Below are 19,282 nucleotides of genomic sequence, written 5' to 3' on the forward strand. Positions count from 1 at the left end.
ATGCCATGAAGGCATATAGGGGGTGTGGGAGTAACGCCTCAAACTTTCTTGATCCGGTCGTGAGTGGGGGGTGATGTGATCAGCATCACGCCCCTGACCGCCTTTACCCCCAGGTACAACTGCTATTCGACACTGGGTGGGCGCCGGGGCCGAAAACGTCAAAATATTTCGTTTTTTTTAAAAAAAATTTTGGCACTTCATCACTCGTTCACTTCATACAACATATGCAAACACTGACATATTTTGCAGTATTTACTTTCATCTACTATGAAATAAAACGTTTTAGAGCCAATTCTAGATTGCTGGATACTTTCTTCAGTACGTTAGCTAATTAACTTTCTTAGCATTCAAGAACTTTAAGTCTGCTCACTTACATGCAGAGAATATTTATCAACATGAAAAATGTCACATAACGGCAGCAATCTGTGAGCATCATAACATCTCCAACTTACCTTTCGGGGGTAAATATCTTTGAAATTTACATATTCTAAATCTTACAGACACCACAATTACATTCCAATATTTATCTTACAATTGACTTTCTTTCTGGAATACAAGTCTATCACAGTGATGGCACCAGAGGGGATGCACCCCACCCCTGCAGACACTTTGCCTTAAACTGAAGTTAAGGAAATATTGAATAATGAGAGAGTTCATTTTGGAGCAAATTTACAATATAGAGATATTCTCCAATTTTGTTAATATTTTGCATACTCACCAATTTAGGCCTCACAACCATGAACCTGAAATTAAAATTTGGGGGTCACGTCTAGAAATCGGAAAATATGGGGGTCCATGATCTCTACCAACAATGTAGAATTGCTTATTATTTATCGCAAGATCTATTGTTTCACAACCAAATATACATATTCCTGATATACTACAACCACAAATGTTAACTACGTTTGCCTAACCCAACTGCAACTGGTTTTTGGGGCTATCCATCCCGGAATAGGTGGGAAATTTAAACTAAAAAATTATTTTAGTTTGAAATTTTTGAGTCCAAATTTCCCACCGATTCCAGGCTCCGCCCCTGGAGTAATTGACCTACCGCCCCAACCGCTAACGCGGCCCTGCCTCCACTCCGCTCCCCGGCTTTCTCTATAGACTCCCTGTTAAAGGCATGTTAGAAATTGGCCGGAGTCACCTGCCCCCAAATGAGCCCCAAACTTTTAAATTTGAAGAAATCAGTTTCCAGGATACGCAAACCTTACCTGAATTTCACACAAAACACCTTCCCGATGTTAGACAATACTACAGGAACTTATAACGGTAAGTAGTTTCTTCTGTAGAAATGAAGAAATCTGTCCGAAGGATAGTAAACTAACCAAACCACGACCTTCCTCTTCTACACTCCTCTTATATAACTGTAGCACATTAAAAATCTTTTCATTTCTCTCCGCCATTCTTCCACGACCAATGCTATGAACCAAAGAGAATCGCTCTGAACAGCATCGCAACGCTCTAGACAACGGAATGGACGTTGATAGTAATTTCTTCACATCATCAAACATTGTTGCTACATTTGTTTATGGAGAATCATCGTGATAATTAACAACATTATTTTACAAGTTCTACAACTCAATGTGCAATTTAAACATGCTACCCCCAAATATTATGTGCATATACGTAAGTACGACTGCATATTTAGTGAGTATCATTTCTAAAAATTTGACTATTTTCACCTTTTCTAAGTGGTGTATTCTGCATATCACTTATCCTGCTTATAATACCTACTTGACTAACAAAAATTAATTTTGTTTTAGTATGTATGTGTGTGACTTTCGTTCAAGATTCAGCGATGTCCTGAGCATTCATTTAGGTCCTGTAATCGTCGTGATTAACCTTAGTTTTAACCAGTGAAGAACTGGAAAAGGGTGTCAAATGTGGATGCTTTTAAAACATCACGAACATTCTGAGAACCACAAAACATCATCTGTAGAATGGGCAAATTATTCTAATAGTGGTTCATTAGTGGCAACGCTATTTAGTGAAAAAAGTCCAAAGGTGATTCAAGAAAACCAACACTGCATGTCAGTTGTTGTGGATGCATCATGGTTTCTTACTATTCAGGGACTTGCTTTTTGAGATGATGATGAGTCTGAGGCAAGCATTAACAAAGGGAATTTCCGATATTATTCGGAAATGCATTGAACTTGAACCTTAAAATGCAAATTATACTCAAAATAATTCGATTGACAAGAAATTAATCTGCATAATATCCATCTTTATTCTCAGCAAAATAAGCCAGGAAGTAGAAGAGGTGAAAGTATTCGCACTGATGTCAGATTGCGAAAAAGTAACAGTACAGATGTTTGTATCGCGGGCAGGTAAAAGAACGCTTCTTAGGATTTGCTGCCCTTCTATCATTAGATGCAGATTCACTCTTTGCACATATCAAAAATTGGTAACAGTTTACTATGGGAGTGACGGATTTCTTCAAATTTACAGGAGAAAGTACTTACGGAAATCATTTTCTGTAGCGTTGTGGAAGTTCGTGAATGTAGTTTTGATCCATTTTAATGCGAATACATGTTGTTTTCTGCGAAAATCTCTGTCCGACACGTTGTTTCTGCTGCTGCCATTTGCTCTGTTAGATGACGTAAACTCCGTAGTCAGCGTTTCAAAATCAAAGTGCTAGAACATGACATGTCGAGTATTTTTCTTTTAACTATGATTGCCTAACCTAACCTTACGGAAAATTGTTTTTGGTGCTAACGTCAATGGTTTGCGAGGTATTAGCATAATTTCAAATCCGAGGACGAAAGTAGGTATTTTCCGGCGAGCAAGGTTGCATAAATACACTGCATAAATCGACAAAACACTCGAACAACGCGCGATGAACCAGTTCACTATCCCCATAATGTGTGTTACAGAATCGTAATAACAAGTAACAGTAAGTAGAACTCGTAAATGTAAGAAATAGACATTATCTTTGTTAGAAATGCATTATTCACCTTAGGAAATGTTCCGCATTCCAAAATAGTACGTTAGCAATGTAAAAAAGTGTGAAATAAATGATTTATAGGTGTCACCCCCATAGTAAACTAGTACCTCAAAATCAAATAACCTATTTCCGATAACTCCATAGGTGCATGTAATTGTGTAAAGCTTTGGACTGGTCAAAAGAGAGGTGCACCAGGGTCAGAATATTTCTCAAATTATGAGAAAACTGTAACCTTTTTCAGATTTCTTATTTCTGTGATATCATTTCCCTAAAAGGCCCAAAACTCTTCACAGTTACGAAGATGGAACGAAAGTAGTCATAGGAAAGAATAAATGGGCATTTCACGAGGTTCACACCCTAGTTGTATTCTCTAACAATCCCAGTTTCCAGCGCAGCATGTAGAAGAACCTTTTCGTCTTTGAAATCTTGGATAAGTCATGCTCAAAACAGGATGCTGGATGCCAACTGCCTTATTTGGCTGTCCTCGCTATTGAGAAGGAATGTCAAGTCTTGGATGTATCGAAGGTATGTAATGTGTTCTCCAAAGCACACACAGCAGAACTCTCGTACAGGAGGATTGCACTACACCAAGTGATTTTCGTTGTTTCTAATACTTAAGAAAATTAATTTCCTCCAACGTCATGTTTATTTTGTAATAAAATTAAACTCATTGAAACATTTTTTTATCATTTATATTATAATTTGAATATTTATATCAGTAGTTTGATCTCAAGAAAGACAATGCATTATGAAATTATAGATGGGAAAACTATTTTAGACCATTTCTACCAGTCTTCCAAACCTGAAATAAACCACTAAAACAATGCAACTTATGGCAGTTTCCATGAATAAAAAAGAATTAATGCCTTTGTTAAACCGAATGGCCAAGTTCCTTTTGTTTTATTGTGATTTCATCATGCTACGAATGCAATTTTTACATGGTTCGATTTCAATTTATGTCTGTTAACACATACTGCGGAGTTTAGCGATCACTTAATATTTTGTTCAATATATGCTATCGTGGTTAGGTTTGGCAGGTTAGGTTTAGTTCTCTTAGCATTAAAATAAAGTCCTTAAATGCATTCTACTAAGGTTCCGATTTACTTCTACATTCATTCCCACACTTCTACGAAATTTACTGTCGGTTGTCGACTGAGAATATCTTGTCCATGAGAAGTGCGTAAGATAATTTTCAAGTTGTTTTTTCAACATAAATAACTTTTTTTCGAGTCCAAACAGCGCTCATTACTTTAAGGAAGGTTCAAATTTCATGACAATGATTTCCAAAATTCTACGATAATTAGTCTTTGTGCTACGAGAAATCATAAAACAATCGGAACCGTTACCTCATTATTATATATTTATGTGTAACCTATATTATATACGTGTAGTGTTTTCGGGCATTTTAATGTAACTGGCCCCCTACAATATTTTCTCACCCCCAAGTCACTTTTCCCTGCGCCATCACTGGTAAATCATTTAATAAAATGGTGATTAATACAACAAACTAACATAAAATTTAAGATTTTGGAGAATTTTCAGTCAGTATTAAATACCTTCACACACACACACCTATAATGATCAAGAAACAACAGCTTTTCTGCATAAAGCTAATTAACTTTAGTTTCCAAATTAATACTACTTATGAAGATTTCCTCTGGAATTTACAAAATTCCCTTAGTTTCCCAAATTGAGTGCTATTGTGTAAAAAGTAAAATATTACTGCAATTGTGGCAAGTTTATTAGTAGTAGCCTACATATACATATTTACCATACTGAGTTACTTATCTTAAAATTGGCAAATACCAGGAATTAATTTATTAATATAATCTTAACAAATTAATATTTGCATGTGAAACAACTAAGAATATTGAATGACGGGGTGGATATTTACATTTCAAACGTTTAATACAAGCCATAATATACATTTTAGTCATAAATTCGACAATGCAGAAATATGTAGTAAAGATACCATACCACACCAACAGTTTCCAAGTTATCAATCTTGCGATCTTCGACTCGGAAGGTACTTGACAATGAATATGATTCACATGACACATTTGGCAATACTGAACTAAAGCTACTTAATCTGGAAATATTTTTCAGAATAAAACATTATCATTTTATCAATCAAACCAAGGCCGTAGGTTTTTCTTTGTCGAAAGTTAATTACACTACGTACTTTTTTATGGTATATTATGTCTGTCGAGCGCAGCAAGCATCCTTTGAGAACCATTCAGATTTATCTTTCTTACGTAAGTACGAGAATTCTATTACATTTCAGTCACCTAAAACTTCATGAAACAAAAATATATAAAAGTCCATCATACATTTCGTGCCTTGGTTTAACGATTTGACGTATATAATAGGGTACTCCCTATGCAACTACAAAATAACATTACGAATGGAACCCGCACCATTATCTTTTACTTACCTGAACTTGTTCGGGATGGAAGTGGAATCCTATTTACAGTCTTCCTTCTTGATCTTCTAACATACGATCGTGATGATGTAAACGAAGCACTAGGCATTTTAAGAAAATCTACTGTTTTCGCACTGCACCTATCCTAAACAAAGGAGCTACTTCTCACGGACCAGGCAGCCATTTTCTCAATCAGAAGACGGAAACGAGACTAACGAATGAGATCAAGCTGTTTGGTCACGTGACAAAGATATCATGTCAGAAGAATGGAAGAAGAAGAACGTCCACAAGAAGATTCTTGCATATCGTCAATATGTGCTTGTTTTATGTTATCACTCGTCTATGTTGCAAGTTTGTATGTATGGAATTCCCCACATAACAGGTATATTAATATGGGAACAAGTAACGTGCATTTAATAATTACCATGTTGGTATAATGTAGCTTGACTTACTGTATACAGTGTTGCCAAAAATAGACCTTGAGTTCTGGAACAACAATTTGAGAACATTATTCAAAGTGTTTTTTTTAATATACATAATGTTTTTTTTTTCCTTTTTATTGCTTCATTATAAGGGAACATATTAGTTTCGTTTTTCCACTGTTCTTGTCAACTCTTCACATTGTACCGGCAATTGATAAGAAACTTCAAAGGAATGGACTCTGTAGTATATTACATATTGCAAAATTGTCATTCGCTTTTGTTACAAAATACGAAGACGAATAAATCTCAATAGTTCCTGACTATGTCATCATTTGTGGCAATTTTCTCAATACACAATCTGCAAAAGTCACCAGATGACAGTGATTGCTTTTGACTCCAGTTCTATTTCAGTTTTCAAAGATATTTAATAAGCTACTTTTGTCATACACTAATATGCCTACCACGAATACACATGGGATTTTAACATTCGCGCATGTCTTTCAGGAAACATAATTTAAGGGTGTTAATCATTACCAATAACATTCATGCATTGGGAATTTGTTAACTTCTTTGGTGCCATGATTTGTGGCTTTACATTCAGTTCTGTGCAATATTTCATGTGTGTTCATGAGATAGTCGGAACACAACTGAAATATTGTGTTTTTTTACCATTCTTTTTACTATGTGCCCATCGAGTTAATTGGATTAATAGGGTCACAACTGAAATATTTACCCACGCTACCCCATCGAGAATTACGTCGCATTTTTTTTAATCGACAGATTTCAATATTTTACGTAATATAAAAGTGGTTTCAGCAGTAGGAAGCAGAAATAATGGAGATATTTGACCCCAATGTATCATCCACGTAAGTAAAACGAACTCCCTATTCCAGGCTACTTTCACTCTTTTCCCGTAAAAATTCCCAAATGGCAGCAAAAGTAACACTCCTGACTTGACAACGTCAAATTACTATTGCCACGAAACCTACCCCCCCCCCCTTATCCTAACAACCATTTCCAATATGAACGAGAATATATAATTTTTCAAAGTTCTAACAAAAAACGCCAAATTACTATTGCCACCAAACCTAACCATCCTAATCTAACAGTCATTTCCAATATGAACGAGAATATATAATTTTTCAAAGTAAAATAATGCACATTCTGCTACGTGGTTGCATGGGTGAAATGTGTCAAATGGTAGATGAATCACAACCTACAAACACTAACCACGCACAGGGACTTCACCCTAAAGATGCACGCCCACTTGACAGACAAAAACCAAGTGTCATGTGATATGAACCGAAACATCGTCTGCAGTAAATCTTGTGCTCCCAGGATTGTCAACCTTCAATCTCCGATTTTTCCAATACGGCTCATCGTATCCTTGTTACACCGTTCCTCTCTCCCACTCAACACGGTTTTCTTCCTTATGCTTCCAGTGACACAAACCTTGCTTGCTTAAACCAAAGCAGTCAAATGGCTGAATGCCAAGCAAGACATGGATGTTGTTTACTTAGACTTTTCCAAACCCTTTGACTCTATCTCTTATACGCTACTCATCCACAAATTATCAAATAGATTCAATATTCACGGACCTCTTTTTAAAGTAATTTCATCTTTCTTGCACAATAGAAAGCAAAAGGTATTTATATCTGGTTGCTCTTCGTCGTGGCTTCCTGTAGTTTCCGGTGTGCCCCAACGAAGTTCTCTGGGGCTCCTGTGTGTCTCTCTCTTCATGGATGACATTCACAAATATATTTCTTTCGAATGTTCAGTATTATGCATGCTGATGACTGCAAACTATTTCAAAACATTACCTCAGCTCAAGACATCTCAAACACATTGACCGCTGGAATCAAGACTGGAGTCTTAAATTAAATCGAAAAAAATCTGTTGTGATGAGGTTTAACATAAAATCCAAGAGTACAGCACCATCCTACAAATTATGCAAACAGGTTATTCCATTCGTACAACAGCACAAGGATCTTAGTGTCATTTTTGATAGCAAACTAACTTCCAGCCACCACATATACTACATAACTTCGAAAGCGATGAAAACTCTTGGACTAATTTACAGATATAACACAGGTTTCTGCCTCCAAAACCTACTTTACAATGTGTGTCCTTCCTAATCTTGAATATTGTTTCTGTATTTGGTCAATGACATGTGAAAGCAATGTAAAGAAAACAGACAAAGTAGTAAATTTCTTTGTCAGAATAGTTAAACATAGATGTCCAACCCTTGCGAAATTCTCCAAAGACAAAATTCTATCCATTCTACAAATTCATAACCTTTCTCTTCGCTGTCAACTCTCAGATTTTACATTTATTTTGAGAATTATATATCGACAACCAGGGCATGAAAATTCTAGTTTGAAATGAGTCGCCAGACTAAAATCTTTGGTCGCCACTATTTTATGTTGATAAATAATAAATATATGAGCAATTATTAAAAAAATTAGGAATTAATGTTTGTGTAGCACTTTCGTTCTGCACTGAAGTACCACTTATCAATCGCAGCTGCTGGGTCAAACTCTGACGGAAGGGGGATGGGGTTCCGTTTACGGAAACTCTGAGCAAATCATCCAGTGTCTCAGTCTTCAGAGAGTTCCTGTAAGTAGTCTTGAGTCTGTTGTGACAGCTGAAACCTCTCTCACATGAAGCTGTGCTCACTGGTAGAACAGCACAAAATGTCAAAATCTGGAGCAAATTGGGGAATCTTGCTGAACATTCCACACTGTGGATCTTCTCCAGCGACTAAGTCAAAGCTGGACAACGAATCAAAAGTTTGTATTCTGTCCACTCTGCTGACAGAACATCCATTTTCTCATTATAAAGGCTCGGGTTCAAGTATATGTAGAGCTTCTTTATTTATTCTATCCCAAACTGAAGAATATTTTCTTTGGGAGGCCAACCCAAGGTGTCGAAAACATGCAGAGATGCAATCGCATCTGTTGATATAGGTTGCAATCTTTCTGTGATGTACACTTTCGCATTGTTAATAAAGTTTCCTCTAACAGTCTGAAATTCTTGCTCTCCATTTTGAATGTTTGTGAGCTGCACATCCCTGATCTTCCCTGAAATGGATACATGGTCCAAGAAATCTTGTTCGCTTAGTCCAACATTAGATTCCAGGTCAGCCAAAACTGAAATACAGTGTTCAATTCTTATTTTCACAGATGAAATCAAAATATTCGTATTTTATAGTGCCAGGCTTAAAGGGTTCAATTTCCCGTAGAAATCCAAAAGGAAGTACAGAAGCTTAACAAATTTAAATTGCTTCAAACTTTTTTGCAAATCCTTAGCTTTAGCGCCATCATTGTATTTTCCATGGGCCACCTGTTCAAGATGGGTCACAACAGCTTTCCATGATTGCAAGAGAGCTCTTACTGCACGTTCTTTGCTGGCTAACCACCTAATAGTGTGGATATCACTGAGGTTTAGAATTTCTTCTATAACTTCTGCCGTTTTTCTCAAGAGGTGAAGTCTTGATTCGTATTTGAAACAACAAAATTTTAGTCGCCAGTCCAAAACTTTTGGTCGCCAATGGCAACCTGGCGACCGGAAATTTCGTGCCCTGTCAACAACTTTTCACCAGCGAACTCTTGCCACGAGCGAATTTACAATACTGGATCCCTCCCCAATTTTTGTAATATTTCGCATACTCAGTAATTGAGGCCTCCTGATCACGAATTTGAAGTTAAAATTTGGGGGTCATGTGTAGAAATTGCAAAATAAGCTAAATTGAGTGGTCTGCGATCGGAACAGAAACCCTGGATTTCTCGACTGAAACAATGGTTATTTCAATATGTTACGTTTTAGAATGAAATTTTAACTATGTTTGCCTAACCTAACCTTACCGTGAATGGTTTGTGGGGCACCGTAAAAGAAATGTCAGTTTTGTAGCATTTGAGCGACAAATTTTAACTACACAATCGTGATCAAGTGTCCTAAATTATTGACTATGCACAATATGAACGAATGAATTATTATTAATATGTACCCAACTAAAAGTAGGGTCATTCCATGCCAAACCATCCAATAGTGGTTGCATGACGATTTTAGAAAAAAATCATTTTTAGTACATAGGTTTGTACATGTTTCTAGATATGAAAACCAATGTTCAAAAACAAGTATGGTCTTTAGTTCTCCTGGGGCAGTTATTTTTCCAACATGGCATATGGTATGGCTTTTTTTTTTTTTTGCTCGTGTAGCAGTATACAGAAACCTTAATATCTCAAAAACCATTAGAGCTAAAAACCTGAAACTAAATTCATTTTGTAGCTAATGAAGTATACTTCCTATGATATTCGAGTATATTTTGCTTAAAATTGCATCATAAGTATGAAAATTATGGTGGAAAATGGGGTAACAGTAGTTAAAAAATTGGATTTTTAAACCCATTTTTTTTTTAATGAAGGGGTTTAGTCTAAGGCTTGTTTTATTTTTCATGTGTAGACATACCTGCAGGGTGTCTGTAAATAAAATATCAGTGCTTAGAAATGCACCTCTTTTTACAGCATGGGCTCAAACATTGCCGTACATTGAATTTTGACAGTTTTTGGGGTTAAATATCTCAGATGGGACCCCTTTAAAAATTCTGAAATTTGGGAGAAAGGAAGCCCTCCATGAACCTAACTGACAGTAAAAATCTCAACTTTTAGATACAACTCGTTTTGGTCAATATGAGGTAATGTATGTCACCTAATTTCTGACGTTGCAAAGTAAGGTTAAAATACATCCCATACTTAGAATAATGAAGTCTTTTCTTTTTTAAATTTGGGTTAAATAAAGCCTCAGAAAATATAGTATATAAGGGTTTTAATACTTGACTTGACAGAAATTGAAATTACAAGGTATGACAATTGAAAATCTGTGAAATTTCATTGCAAAAGGTTTGATTTATTAGGTACCTATGACCAGTTGGTGTTGTCAGCTCCAGTTTCCTATTCATTCTCTTTGTTAAATCAGGCAGGATTCTTTGTTCTTTCACTAAGTTCCTAATTAAAGTATCAGAAACCTTCAGTTCATCACATATTTTTTCTTGTGGAAGTGCTAGCAATCAAACTGATGATTCTGACCTTTTCAACATTAGTTTTTTGCTAATTTACATTTTTCTTCTTATAATTTCAATTATATGATTGTACTGGCCACTCAATGGATTGTCACACTTGCTTTTCTTTTCTTCAGTTTTAATACTTTGTGTAAAGCAACTTTCCAGTTTCCTTTGCACTCCTTGTATGATGTGAATAGTTTTTCGAGCAAGAGCACTTTATTGTTTTTCTGCAATCAGCCTCCTCAGTTTTGAAACAGGAGATACATCAAAAACAGAACAGACTTCATGAATTTCCTTTAGTTTTTCTTGTGTTGGCACAAAGACATGATTTCCATTCTGGCATTTAAGTGAGTCATGTTCTCCACATATGAAAATTTTACTCCAACATCTCAGGCATATTGATTTAACTGGTATAAGGCTTTCTTGACACTTTTTTGCCTTACCATATGATGCAAATTGATTTTAAAAATTCTCTTACTTAACTTTTTCTTTAAGTGGTACTTCTGAAGATCACAACATACTTTACCATATTAAAAACTATATTTAATGGTATTTGCATATTGTCTCTAAGCCATATGTCTGTAGTCTTGACCTAAGAAGTTTTTTTTATCATTTTCATGACTTCCTTAAGATTAGTTAGGTCTTTGGGAACCTTGCCAAAAGTGTATTTATTACAGTCCTCTCCAGTTAAAAATATTACAGAACACTCCATTTCCTGTCACAGATAACGAACATTCACAAGTCACTACTCTCGACACATTAGGCAAAGGAAGAATGACAGCAGAGATTGTCCATGCCCAGATCAATTCCAGGCTTGCCTCACATCCTATCAAAACATGTCTCTGAGTCTTCTGCTGTGCATGATTCACATCTACTTCAACGAATGTCTTTTCTTGAGGAGGAGGGGGGGGGGGGAAACATGGAAACTTAAGGAAACAAAATATAATATATTCTACCAGCTTTGACACTCCAAAATAAATAGCCTACTTTCAGTGGAGCAGCCAAGGGGGGGTTGGGACGGGTCATAACCCAATACCTTTGGCCTAGTATTCCATAAACAATTACGTCAAAAGGCAGGATAATGTGACAAAAACAGGTCTGTATACTTAAAAAAGTATATGTAACCCCCTTCCCTCCCTTTCGAAATTCCTGGGCATGCCACTGCCTACATGCCACAGGAGAACTAAAGACAATAAATTTTTTTTTGAACATTGGTTTTTATATCTAGAAACATGTGCAAACCTATGTACTAACAATGAAATTTTTCTAAAATGGTCATGCAACCAAATATTTTAAAATTGATTTATTTGACATGGAATGACCCAGTTACTAAAAAAACTTACGAAAGATAGAAGTTTATTTCCTATCTTCAAAGTCGCCATCTTACGCACACCATGCAGATTACTGAACAAGTGAATGCTACGTTGAACAAACGTGGTTTCCATGCTTGTATATGGAGAAAGATCGCGGTAATTGAGAAGCTTATTTTACAACTTCTACACGTCAAGTAACAATTTCAACACATCACTGCCACATGTTAACCTCAGATACTTCATCGGCTACGTATTTCGTGAGTATAAGAAGTAGGATTGAAATTACGGAAGGGTCCGGTATTGTAAATTCTTACCTTGCCACTTCGTAATATCAGAATCCCATGTAACAAAAAGCAATGGCAACATCTTCTTTTACATTAAATCTTCAAGGGTATATTTAGAACAAAGATCACTTCTCTACAGGCAACAAACCATGTACAACTCACGAAAAGACTTCGATTTATCGAAACTGACTTACAGAACGGCGTGCATCAAGCAGCTGAAGAGTAAATAATGTTGTTTTCATCCAAGTTGTTGTTATTCTTGTTATATGTGTGTGTATGTGTCCATCTTATTATTTTGTTTATTTCTTTTCTGGTTGATATCCTGATGTAAAATGGATTTTTCTGTTCACATCCATTTCCCATTCTTCTGGCAAGTCATAACTTTCAAAACCAATACCTTTCTGTACAAACACTACAAATGAAATACATAACACATAATTCCACACATTTAGTTCATACCACAGGGAGATGACAACTATGAAAATGACGTCATAAATAGTACCATTAAAAAACTCTCTATCCTCCACTATAATTCATCTATATGAGCTAGAAACAACAGAAATTGTTTGTACAGAACATAATCACCTTCTCGTGGGGGTGCGGAGGGTTAAGGGTCTGTAGTGTTTGTGTTGCTGAATCAATAAACATGAAGGTTTAATTATGTCAGAGATCTGATTATATATATATATATATATATATATATATATATTTATTTATTTATAGAGGGTGTTTCGTAAGTTCGTTTACAACGCTTGGGAGGTGATTGTACGAGTGAAAATAAGGTGGAAAGTTCATGTAACAAAATTCCGGAAATGGCTTTGTTGCCGACTTATTGACGTTTGAGAATGTGGGAAAATGATTTTCCGAAGTGAATAATGGCAAAACGGGTGGAGAGAAGTCGTCGGTGTTGGGCAGTCCACTAAGAAATTGGGTACGTTCTTGTCAAAAAATCATGCGGCAATGTTGTGCAATGTCGGCACAAGGGATTCCCCAAAGGACGCGAAGGAAGATGTTGACGGGATTGGGGTGGGTGTGCGTGTTGCGTGAGCTGGTATCGACGAAAATAATGGCACCAAAAAAACAAAGAAAATTTCCTGAGCAAAGGGCACCATTATGTAAAAACGAAAAAAATGAACTGTCATAGGTTGCATACCCTGAGGGGCACACAGTATGCTTAATGGAGCTGTGAAGGGAACGTCATCACAGACGGTTTTCAAAGTGTCCACCATGTACTTCCAATTAAAAGCGACAACGGCGAATCAAGGATTGTCTAGTGTGACCCAACAACCCCGACGTTTCTGCTATCGATGCTGCAGTTACATTGATAAGGGCAACGAGGTCCTCAGCTGACACGACGGGTGTTTCGTAAACGAGGCGTTTCATCTCTCCTCAGAGGAAGAAATCCAGGGGCGTAATATCAGGCGATCAAGGTGGCCATGGCACAGGCCCTCCCCTGCCAATGCACTGGTTGTGAAATACGGTATTGAGGAAATGGCATACATTTCGATCGAAATGTGGAGGTGCACCATCATGTTGAAACCACAGTCTTTGTCTCAGTGCCAAGGGCACGTCCTCTAGTAGTTCAGGCAAAACCTCACTGAGAAATGCTTGATAAGTGGGTCCACATAGGCAAACAGGGAGAATGTACGGTCCAATCAAATGGTCATGCAGTAGCCCGCACCACACATTCACTGCAAATCTGTGCTGATGATGTGCCACTAGCAGTGCATGTGGATTTTCATGTTCCCACTGTAACGCTTATGTAGGGCGGCGCTAACTGACCTGACTTGTTAATAATGATCGATCGTACTGGAAGCGCGCAGTAAAATTTCCCTCGTTAGCACCTACACCTATACAAGCGATACAAACACAATCTGACGTGACGTTTCCGTTGCCTGTTTGTTCCCAAATGTTGAGTAGGTCACAGAAAGATCGCGTCAGGTTCCATTAAACACTGGAATCCAACAGAACGGGAGAAATCGTAAAGATTCCGTTCCTTTTTTTAGTCAGTTAGGTTGTAAATGGGAACTTATTACAAAGTATCAAAAAAAAATACAAGGTCACTCAAGCATAAAGAACACTCACGCGTAATTAGTACATACCATAACCCAATAGAAGAGTTGCGTGTCAATATATATCAAATCGTCGCTAAAAACAAGGCTAAACGCGAAGTTTGACACTTTCAAAAATAGAATAGAGAATCAGTTATCAAAAATTAAAGTAATGTTCACATCTCTTATACAATGATCCAATCAAATAAGCACAAAGGGATTATTCAAATAGGGTAAAACTCCCAATCAAACGAGAACAATTCAATTTTAATGACTCTTAACAACTTCTGTTTGGTTTTATTTCCAACAACAAATATAAAAGACCCATCAGGACTTACATTAACACTTACGCCTCTCAAAGAGGACTATGTTCAAAAACAAGTGCACTATAAAGATACGATTATATATATATATGTCTGCATTTATCACCAAAACATGCTATTTGCGTTAAAAACCTACTTTACTAATACTTTACAACAGTTGTTTTCGAATGACATAACTCCTCTTGCATGGCTATTGATGTTACTGTGCTGGGTTTTAGGTGGTATTAATTCGGGACGGTAAAATGAGGGTTGCGGTATTCGAACCGTGTGCAAACGGGGGCGTAATTAAACAGAAGTTTCAGGATAAGCTCCCGACGATTCTCGAGCAACAATTTTTAAATGCGAAGAGGTTTATTTTGTCTTATGATAGCTCGCTCAATCACAAAGGGGAAGGGTGCGTTTGATTATTCTCCTTTCTAACACTTCATACGGGGGCGCATTTAAGTTGATTTTATTTGGGAACAATTAAGAGTAGTCACTATTCAGCCAATCAAACCGTAGCACTCGTATATTGCACTAGATTGAAGAGTGTACTAAAAAGGGGGGGGGGGGGGTGAAGAAGACGTCGAACGCGAGTTGCAATAATCAAAGTTCTAAAGCGAGCAGACAACAGGATTTTTGATAGTAATGTCCACTTTACCTTGGGTGTGTTCCTTCGGAGATTCCAGTCGAAAACCTTGCACTCTCGACCATTCGGGTACCTATAACTGCAGTCAAGTTTTCCCACTCGAGTCCAGAAACCGGATAGCTATAGAATGTCTTCCATCTCCCTGGTCTCGGTAGGTACCCGGAAGGAACTGACGTTCAAGGTGAAGCGTTCCTGTGTCGCTGCTAATCAGGCTGGTAGGCAACTGCGCGAAGTCTGCAAGCGAACTGATTGTAGCCCCGATCGGAATCATCGAGGAAAAAGGGGGAGGGGAAATAAAATGTAGTTTTTGTTATCGCCAATAGACGGCGACACGATCCACACTCCGTAGAACTGCCGTCTATTGGGTTGGAGAGTTTTTTTACCCAAAATAAACACTGTAATCGTACCCAAATGGTACGTGTAATATTCACTAATGAAAAATAGAATATGGGAATATTACACCACACATGACTGTTTTTACTATTGAACACACCAGTTTTCGTGAAGATAGCCTCATCAGTCCATAGTACCGTATTCTGAAAATTGGGGATAGTTTCAATTTGATGAACAAACCATTGGCAAAAGTCCTCATGTGGGCCAAAGTCCCGAGGTAAAAGTTCTTGCACTTTCTTCAATTTTGTACGGGTGCATCCCCTCTTCTGCCAGGACTCACCACACATTCACATGGAAGGTGTTTCGTTCGTGGGCTAGTGCTCGCGTACTGGTGCCTGGATGATCCATCACTGCATTTAGGACATCTTCCACAAATGGATTGCCTTCGCAAAGTCCTGATTTGAATCCCATAGAATATCTCTGGGATGTTTTGGAATGGCGACTTCATGCTAGAATTGATACCTCTTCTGATTTCGGTGCCCGGCAAGGAATGGTCCCTCATTCCCCAGGAAACCTTCCACCACCTGATTGAAAGCATACTTCGAGAGTGAAGGCTGTCATCAAGGCTAAGGATTGACCAACACAGAATTGACTGCCAGTGTTCCTGATGGAGGGCGGCCCAAACTTATACTTCATTTTCAGGTGGGTGTCCGGATACTTCTGATCACATAGAGTATGTGAATCATATGATCAACCAAGAAATATAGATGAGCAATTATGGTCTGTTGAAGAAATTAAATGTTGGGAAGTTCCAAGGTGTGTTGTATGTGATCACTAGGGCTCGGAAGTTGAGGAAAAATCCTTTTTTTGCCTAGTGCCCGAAAACGAGGCCCAACATAATATACAAGGGTTGATCAAATGAAAAGGTACGAAACGTCGTAACAACGGAATCGTTTATATAATACCGATGCCGCGATGGGAGAACGTAGCGTGATATTAAGGGTGCGATTGGAGTCGCCACGTGGCATCGGAGCATGCAGGGGAACTCGCATGCGCAGGAGAGAGCAGAGGCTCCGATACAGAGCACCATCCAAATGACGCGGCAGTGCATGTTCGGACAGGATGGCGTTAACATTGGCAAATTTGACTGTTGAGGAGCAGCGAGGCGTTATCCATTTTCTGACAGCGGAAGATGTTAAACCGACCGATATTCATCGCTGGATGGTGAACGTTTACGGGGAAGGCGAACGACCGGGGCTACTCCCGGAGGGTGTGGTTCTGCTCCATGATAACGCACGTCCACATGTCTCCAGTGTCACACACGTGGAACTGGCCAGGTTCAAGTGGGAACAGCTAGACCATCTGCCCTACAGTCCGGACTTATCCCCCTGTGACTTCCATGTGTTTGGTCCCCTGAAAAAGCATCTCAGAGGAAAGCGCTTCACCTCGGACGATGAACTCAAGGATGCTGTGAAGGATTGGGTCGTGTCACTGCCAAAGGAATTCTGGGAAAAAGGAATCATTCGGCTCGTTCATCAATGGGATCAATGTGCTCAGGCCTATGGAGGATACTTTGAATAAAGTATTCATTTACATCGACAGTGTCGTTTTGTACCTTTTCATTTGATCAACCCTTGTATGTTCATTTTGGCTCATTGTAAGCCAGAAAAAAGGTGGGTTTTATTTGTCTTTTTTTGCCTTTTTCGGAATTTTTTGGCTTATTGGTCCTTTTTTAGCCTTTTTTTAGGTCTTAACGGCTTTTTTTTTGCAACTTCACCTTCTTTCAACTACGTTTTTACTGCCCATTCTCAATTCGAATCACCGTAAGTTCATCACCTCTTAAACATCCTTTCTGTAGTAAAGAAATAAAAAGAAAGAAAGAAAGAAATATATTTGAACCATCCCTGAAACGAGAGAAAAATCTTTTTGGACGACTGAAATAGGATCCGAGGTCCTATTTCTGTAACCCTAGTGTGGTTAGGCCAAATATGATTTTTCAAATTATTGTTAATGTAAAAAATATATAATGTCTGAAAGAAGAAGAAGCGGCCCCGGCGCCCACCCAGCGTCGAATAACATGGGTACCTGGGGAAACCTGGGGGTTAAAGGCGGTCAGGGGCGTGGTGCTGATCACATCACCCCCACTCACGACCGGATCAAGAAAGTGTGGGGCGTTACCCCCACACCCCCTATACGCCTTCATGGCGTGGTGCTAAGCACAGGGGAACACTTTACTTTACTTTTTTACTGAAAGAAGATGCATTTCATTCATGTAGTTTTTTCGCACTGTGTGTTCCATACCACCAGAATTTTGTATTTTTTTTATTCATTAAATATGTAATTAAAACTGAAGTTATTAATTAATTTGGATCACATTTTATATGTCCTTTTTTTTCGTTTTTAGGTCTTTTTTTGATATTTTTAGGTCTTTTTTTGGCAATTTAGAGGTTTTCTACTTCCGAGCCCTAGTGATCACTGTGATAAATGTTATCACTAGAGCCCGGAAGTTCAGGCATGTATTTTCGTTAAAATAGGCAGGCAAAAAGGCATTTATAATGTGGAAAATAGGCACTACAAATGGGAAAAAAGGCAAAATAAACTGAAAACGGCACATTTGAAAGTCACTTACTTTTATCTATAATTTCTGGCAAAATGTTAATGAAGCATACATAAAACAAGCAAATGTAGCTGGACTCATTTCGATAACAGCATTTTCACCTTTTAGAATATCACAAATTGTTTTCAATTGTTTCAAGTCATCATTTGCACTCACTACCCATTTGCACTTTTCCACAACAGCTGACCCCTTTTCTACTGACACTTCCATCATCTGCTGCATAGCTTCCTCGAAGATTTTCATGGATGCTACAAGAGTCTCACCTCTTTTTTCTAGCTTTGTAATTGTCTCTGGCAATGCACCATAATGTGCAAAAATAAACGACAGTTCATTCTTCAGTTCTGAATAGCACAGGAGTTTTTTTGACTTCACGAATTGAAGCCGCTTCATTTTCTGGAAGAGCATCGATCACCTCACTGATTTTTTCAAGGTGGTTAGCATAATATATAGCTGCTGATATCCAGGTTTCCCATCTCGTCAAGACTGGTTGCGGAGGTAAACTAAGCTCAGGTGCAACTTCCTGAAATGTTCGGGTTCGAGAGGGAGATTTCAGAAATATCTTCTTTGTGTTCGAAATCAACCTGTCCACTTCTGGGTGCAAAACATTAACTTTTCGGCGATTCTGCGCATTGCGTGGGCTACACATGTGATATGAAGCATGTTCGGGAAGAGAATTTTCAATGCTATGGCAGCCTTCTTTATATAGGGAGCTGCATCACTGATAAAAAGTAACATGTCATCATGATGTACACCATCTGGCCAGAGCAGAAGTAGGGAATTTGAGAATAACTGAGCTATTGACGAACCATTGGCTCTCTCTAGTTGTTCTGACGTGAGAAGAAATGACGACGCATGTAGGTTCCATAGTTCATATGATGACGTT

General features: G+C 38.0%; 2 protein-coding genes across 3 annotated transcripts in view; one reads left to right on the forward strand and one right to left on the reverse strand.

Annotated features, from left to right (window-relative positions):
- The window catches only part of FBXO11 (F-box protein 11), a 45,422-nt gene extending 39,858 nt beyond the window's left edge, over positions 1-5,564 (reverse strand). Inside the window, exon 1 of the mRNA XM_083118807.1 lies at positions 5,382-5,564. Within this exon, the coding sequence (XP_082974933.1) occupies positions 5,382-5,478 (97 nt within the window). The 5' untranslated portion in view covers positions 5,479-5,564. The remainder of the gene's footprint in view (positions 1-5,381) is intronic.
- A 56-nt stretch (positions 5,565-5,620) lies between these two features.
- Sras (Ras converting CAAX endopeptidase Sras) overlaps positions 5,621-19,282 on the forward strand; it is a 57,941-nt gene continuing 44,279 nt past the window's right edge. For both annotated transcript variants that reach the window (XM_083118808.1, XM_083118809.1), the window contains exon 1: positions 5,621-5,751. In XM_083118808.1, coding sequence (XP_082974934.1) covers positions 5,636-5,751 — 116 coding nt within the window. In that variant the 5' untranslated portion in view covers positions 5,621-5,635. The remainder of the gene's footprint in view (positions 5,752-19,282) is intronic.

The sequence above is a fragment of the Lepisma saccharinum genome, chromosome 3 (assembly GCF_977018435.1).
Source record: "Lepisma saccharinum chromosome 3, izLepSacc3.1, whole genome shotgun sequence".
Classification (NCBI taxonomy): Eukaryota; Metazoa; Arthropoda; class Insecta; order Zygentoma; family Lepismatidae; genus Lepisma; species Lepisma saccharinum.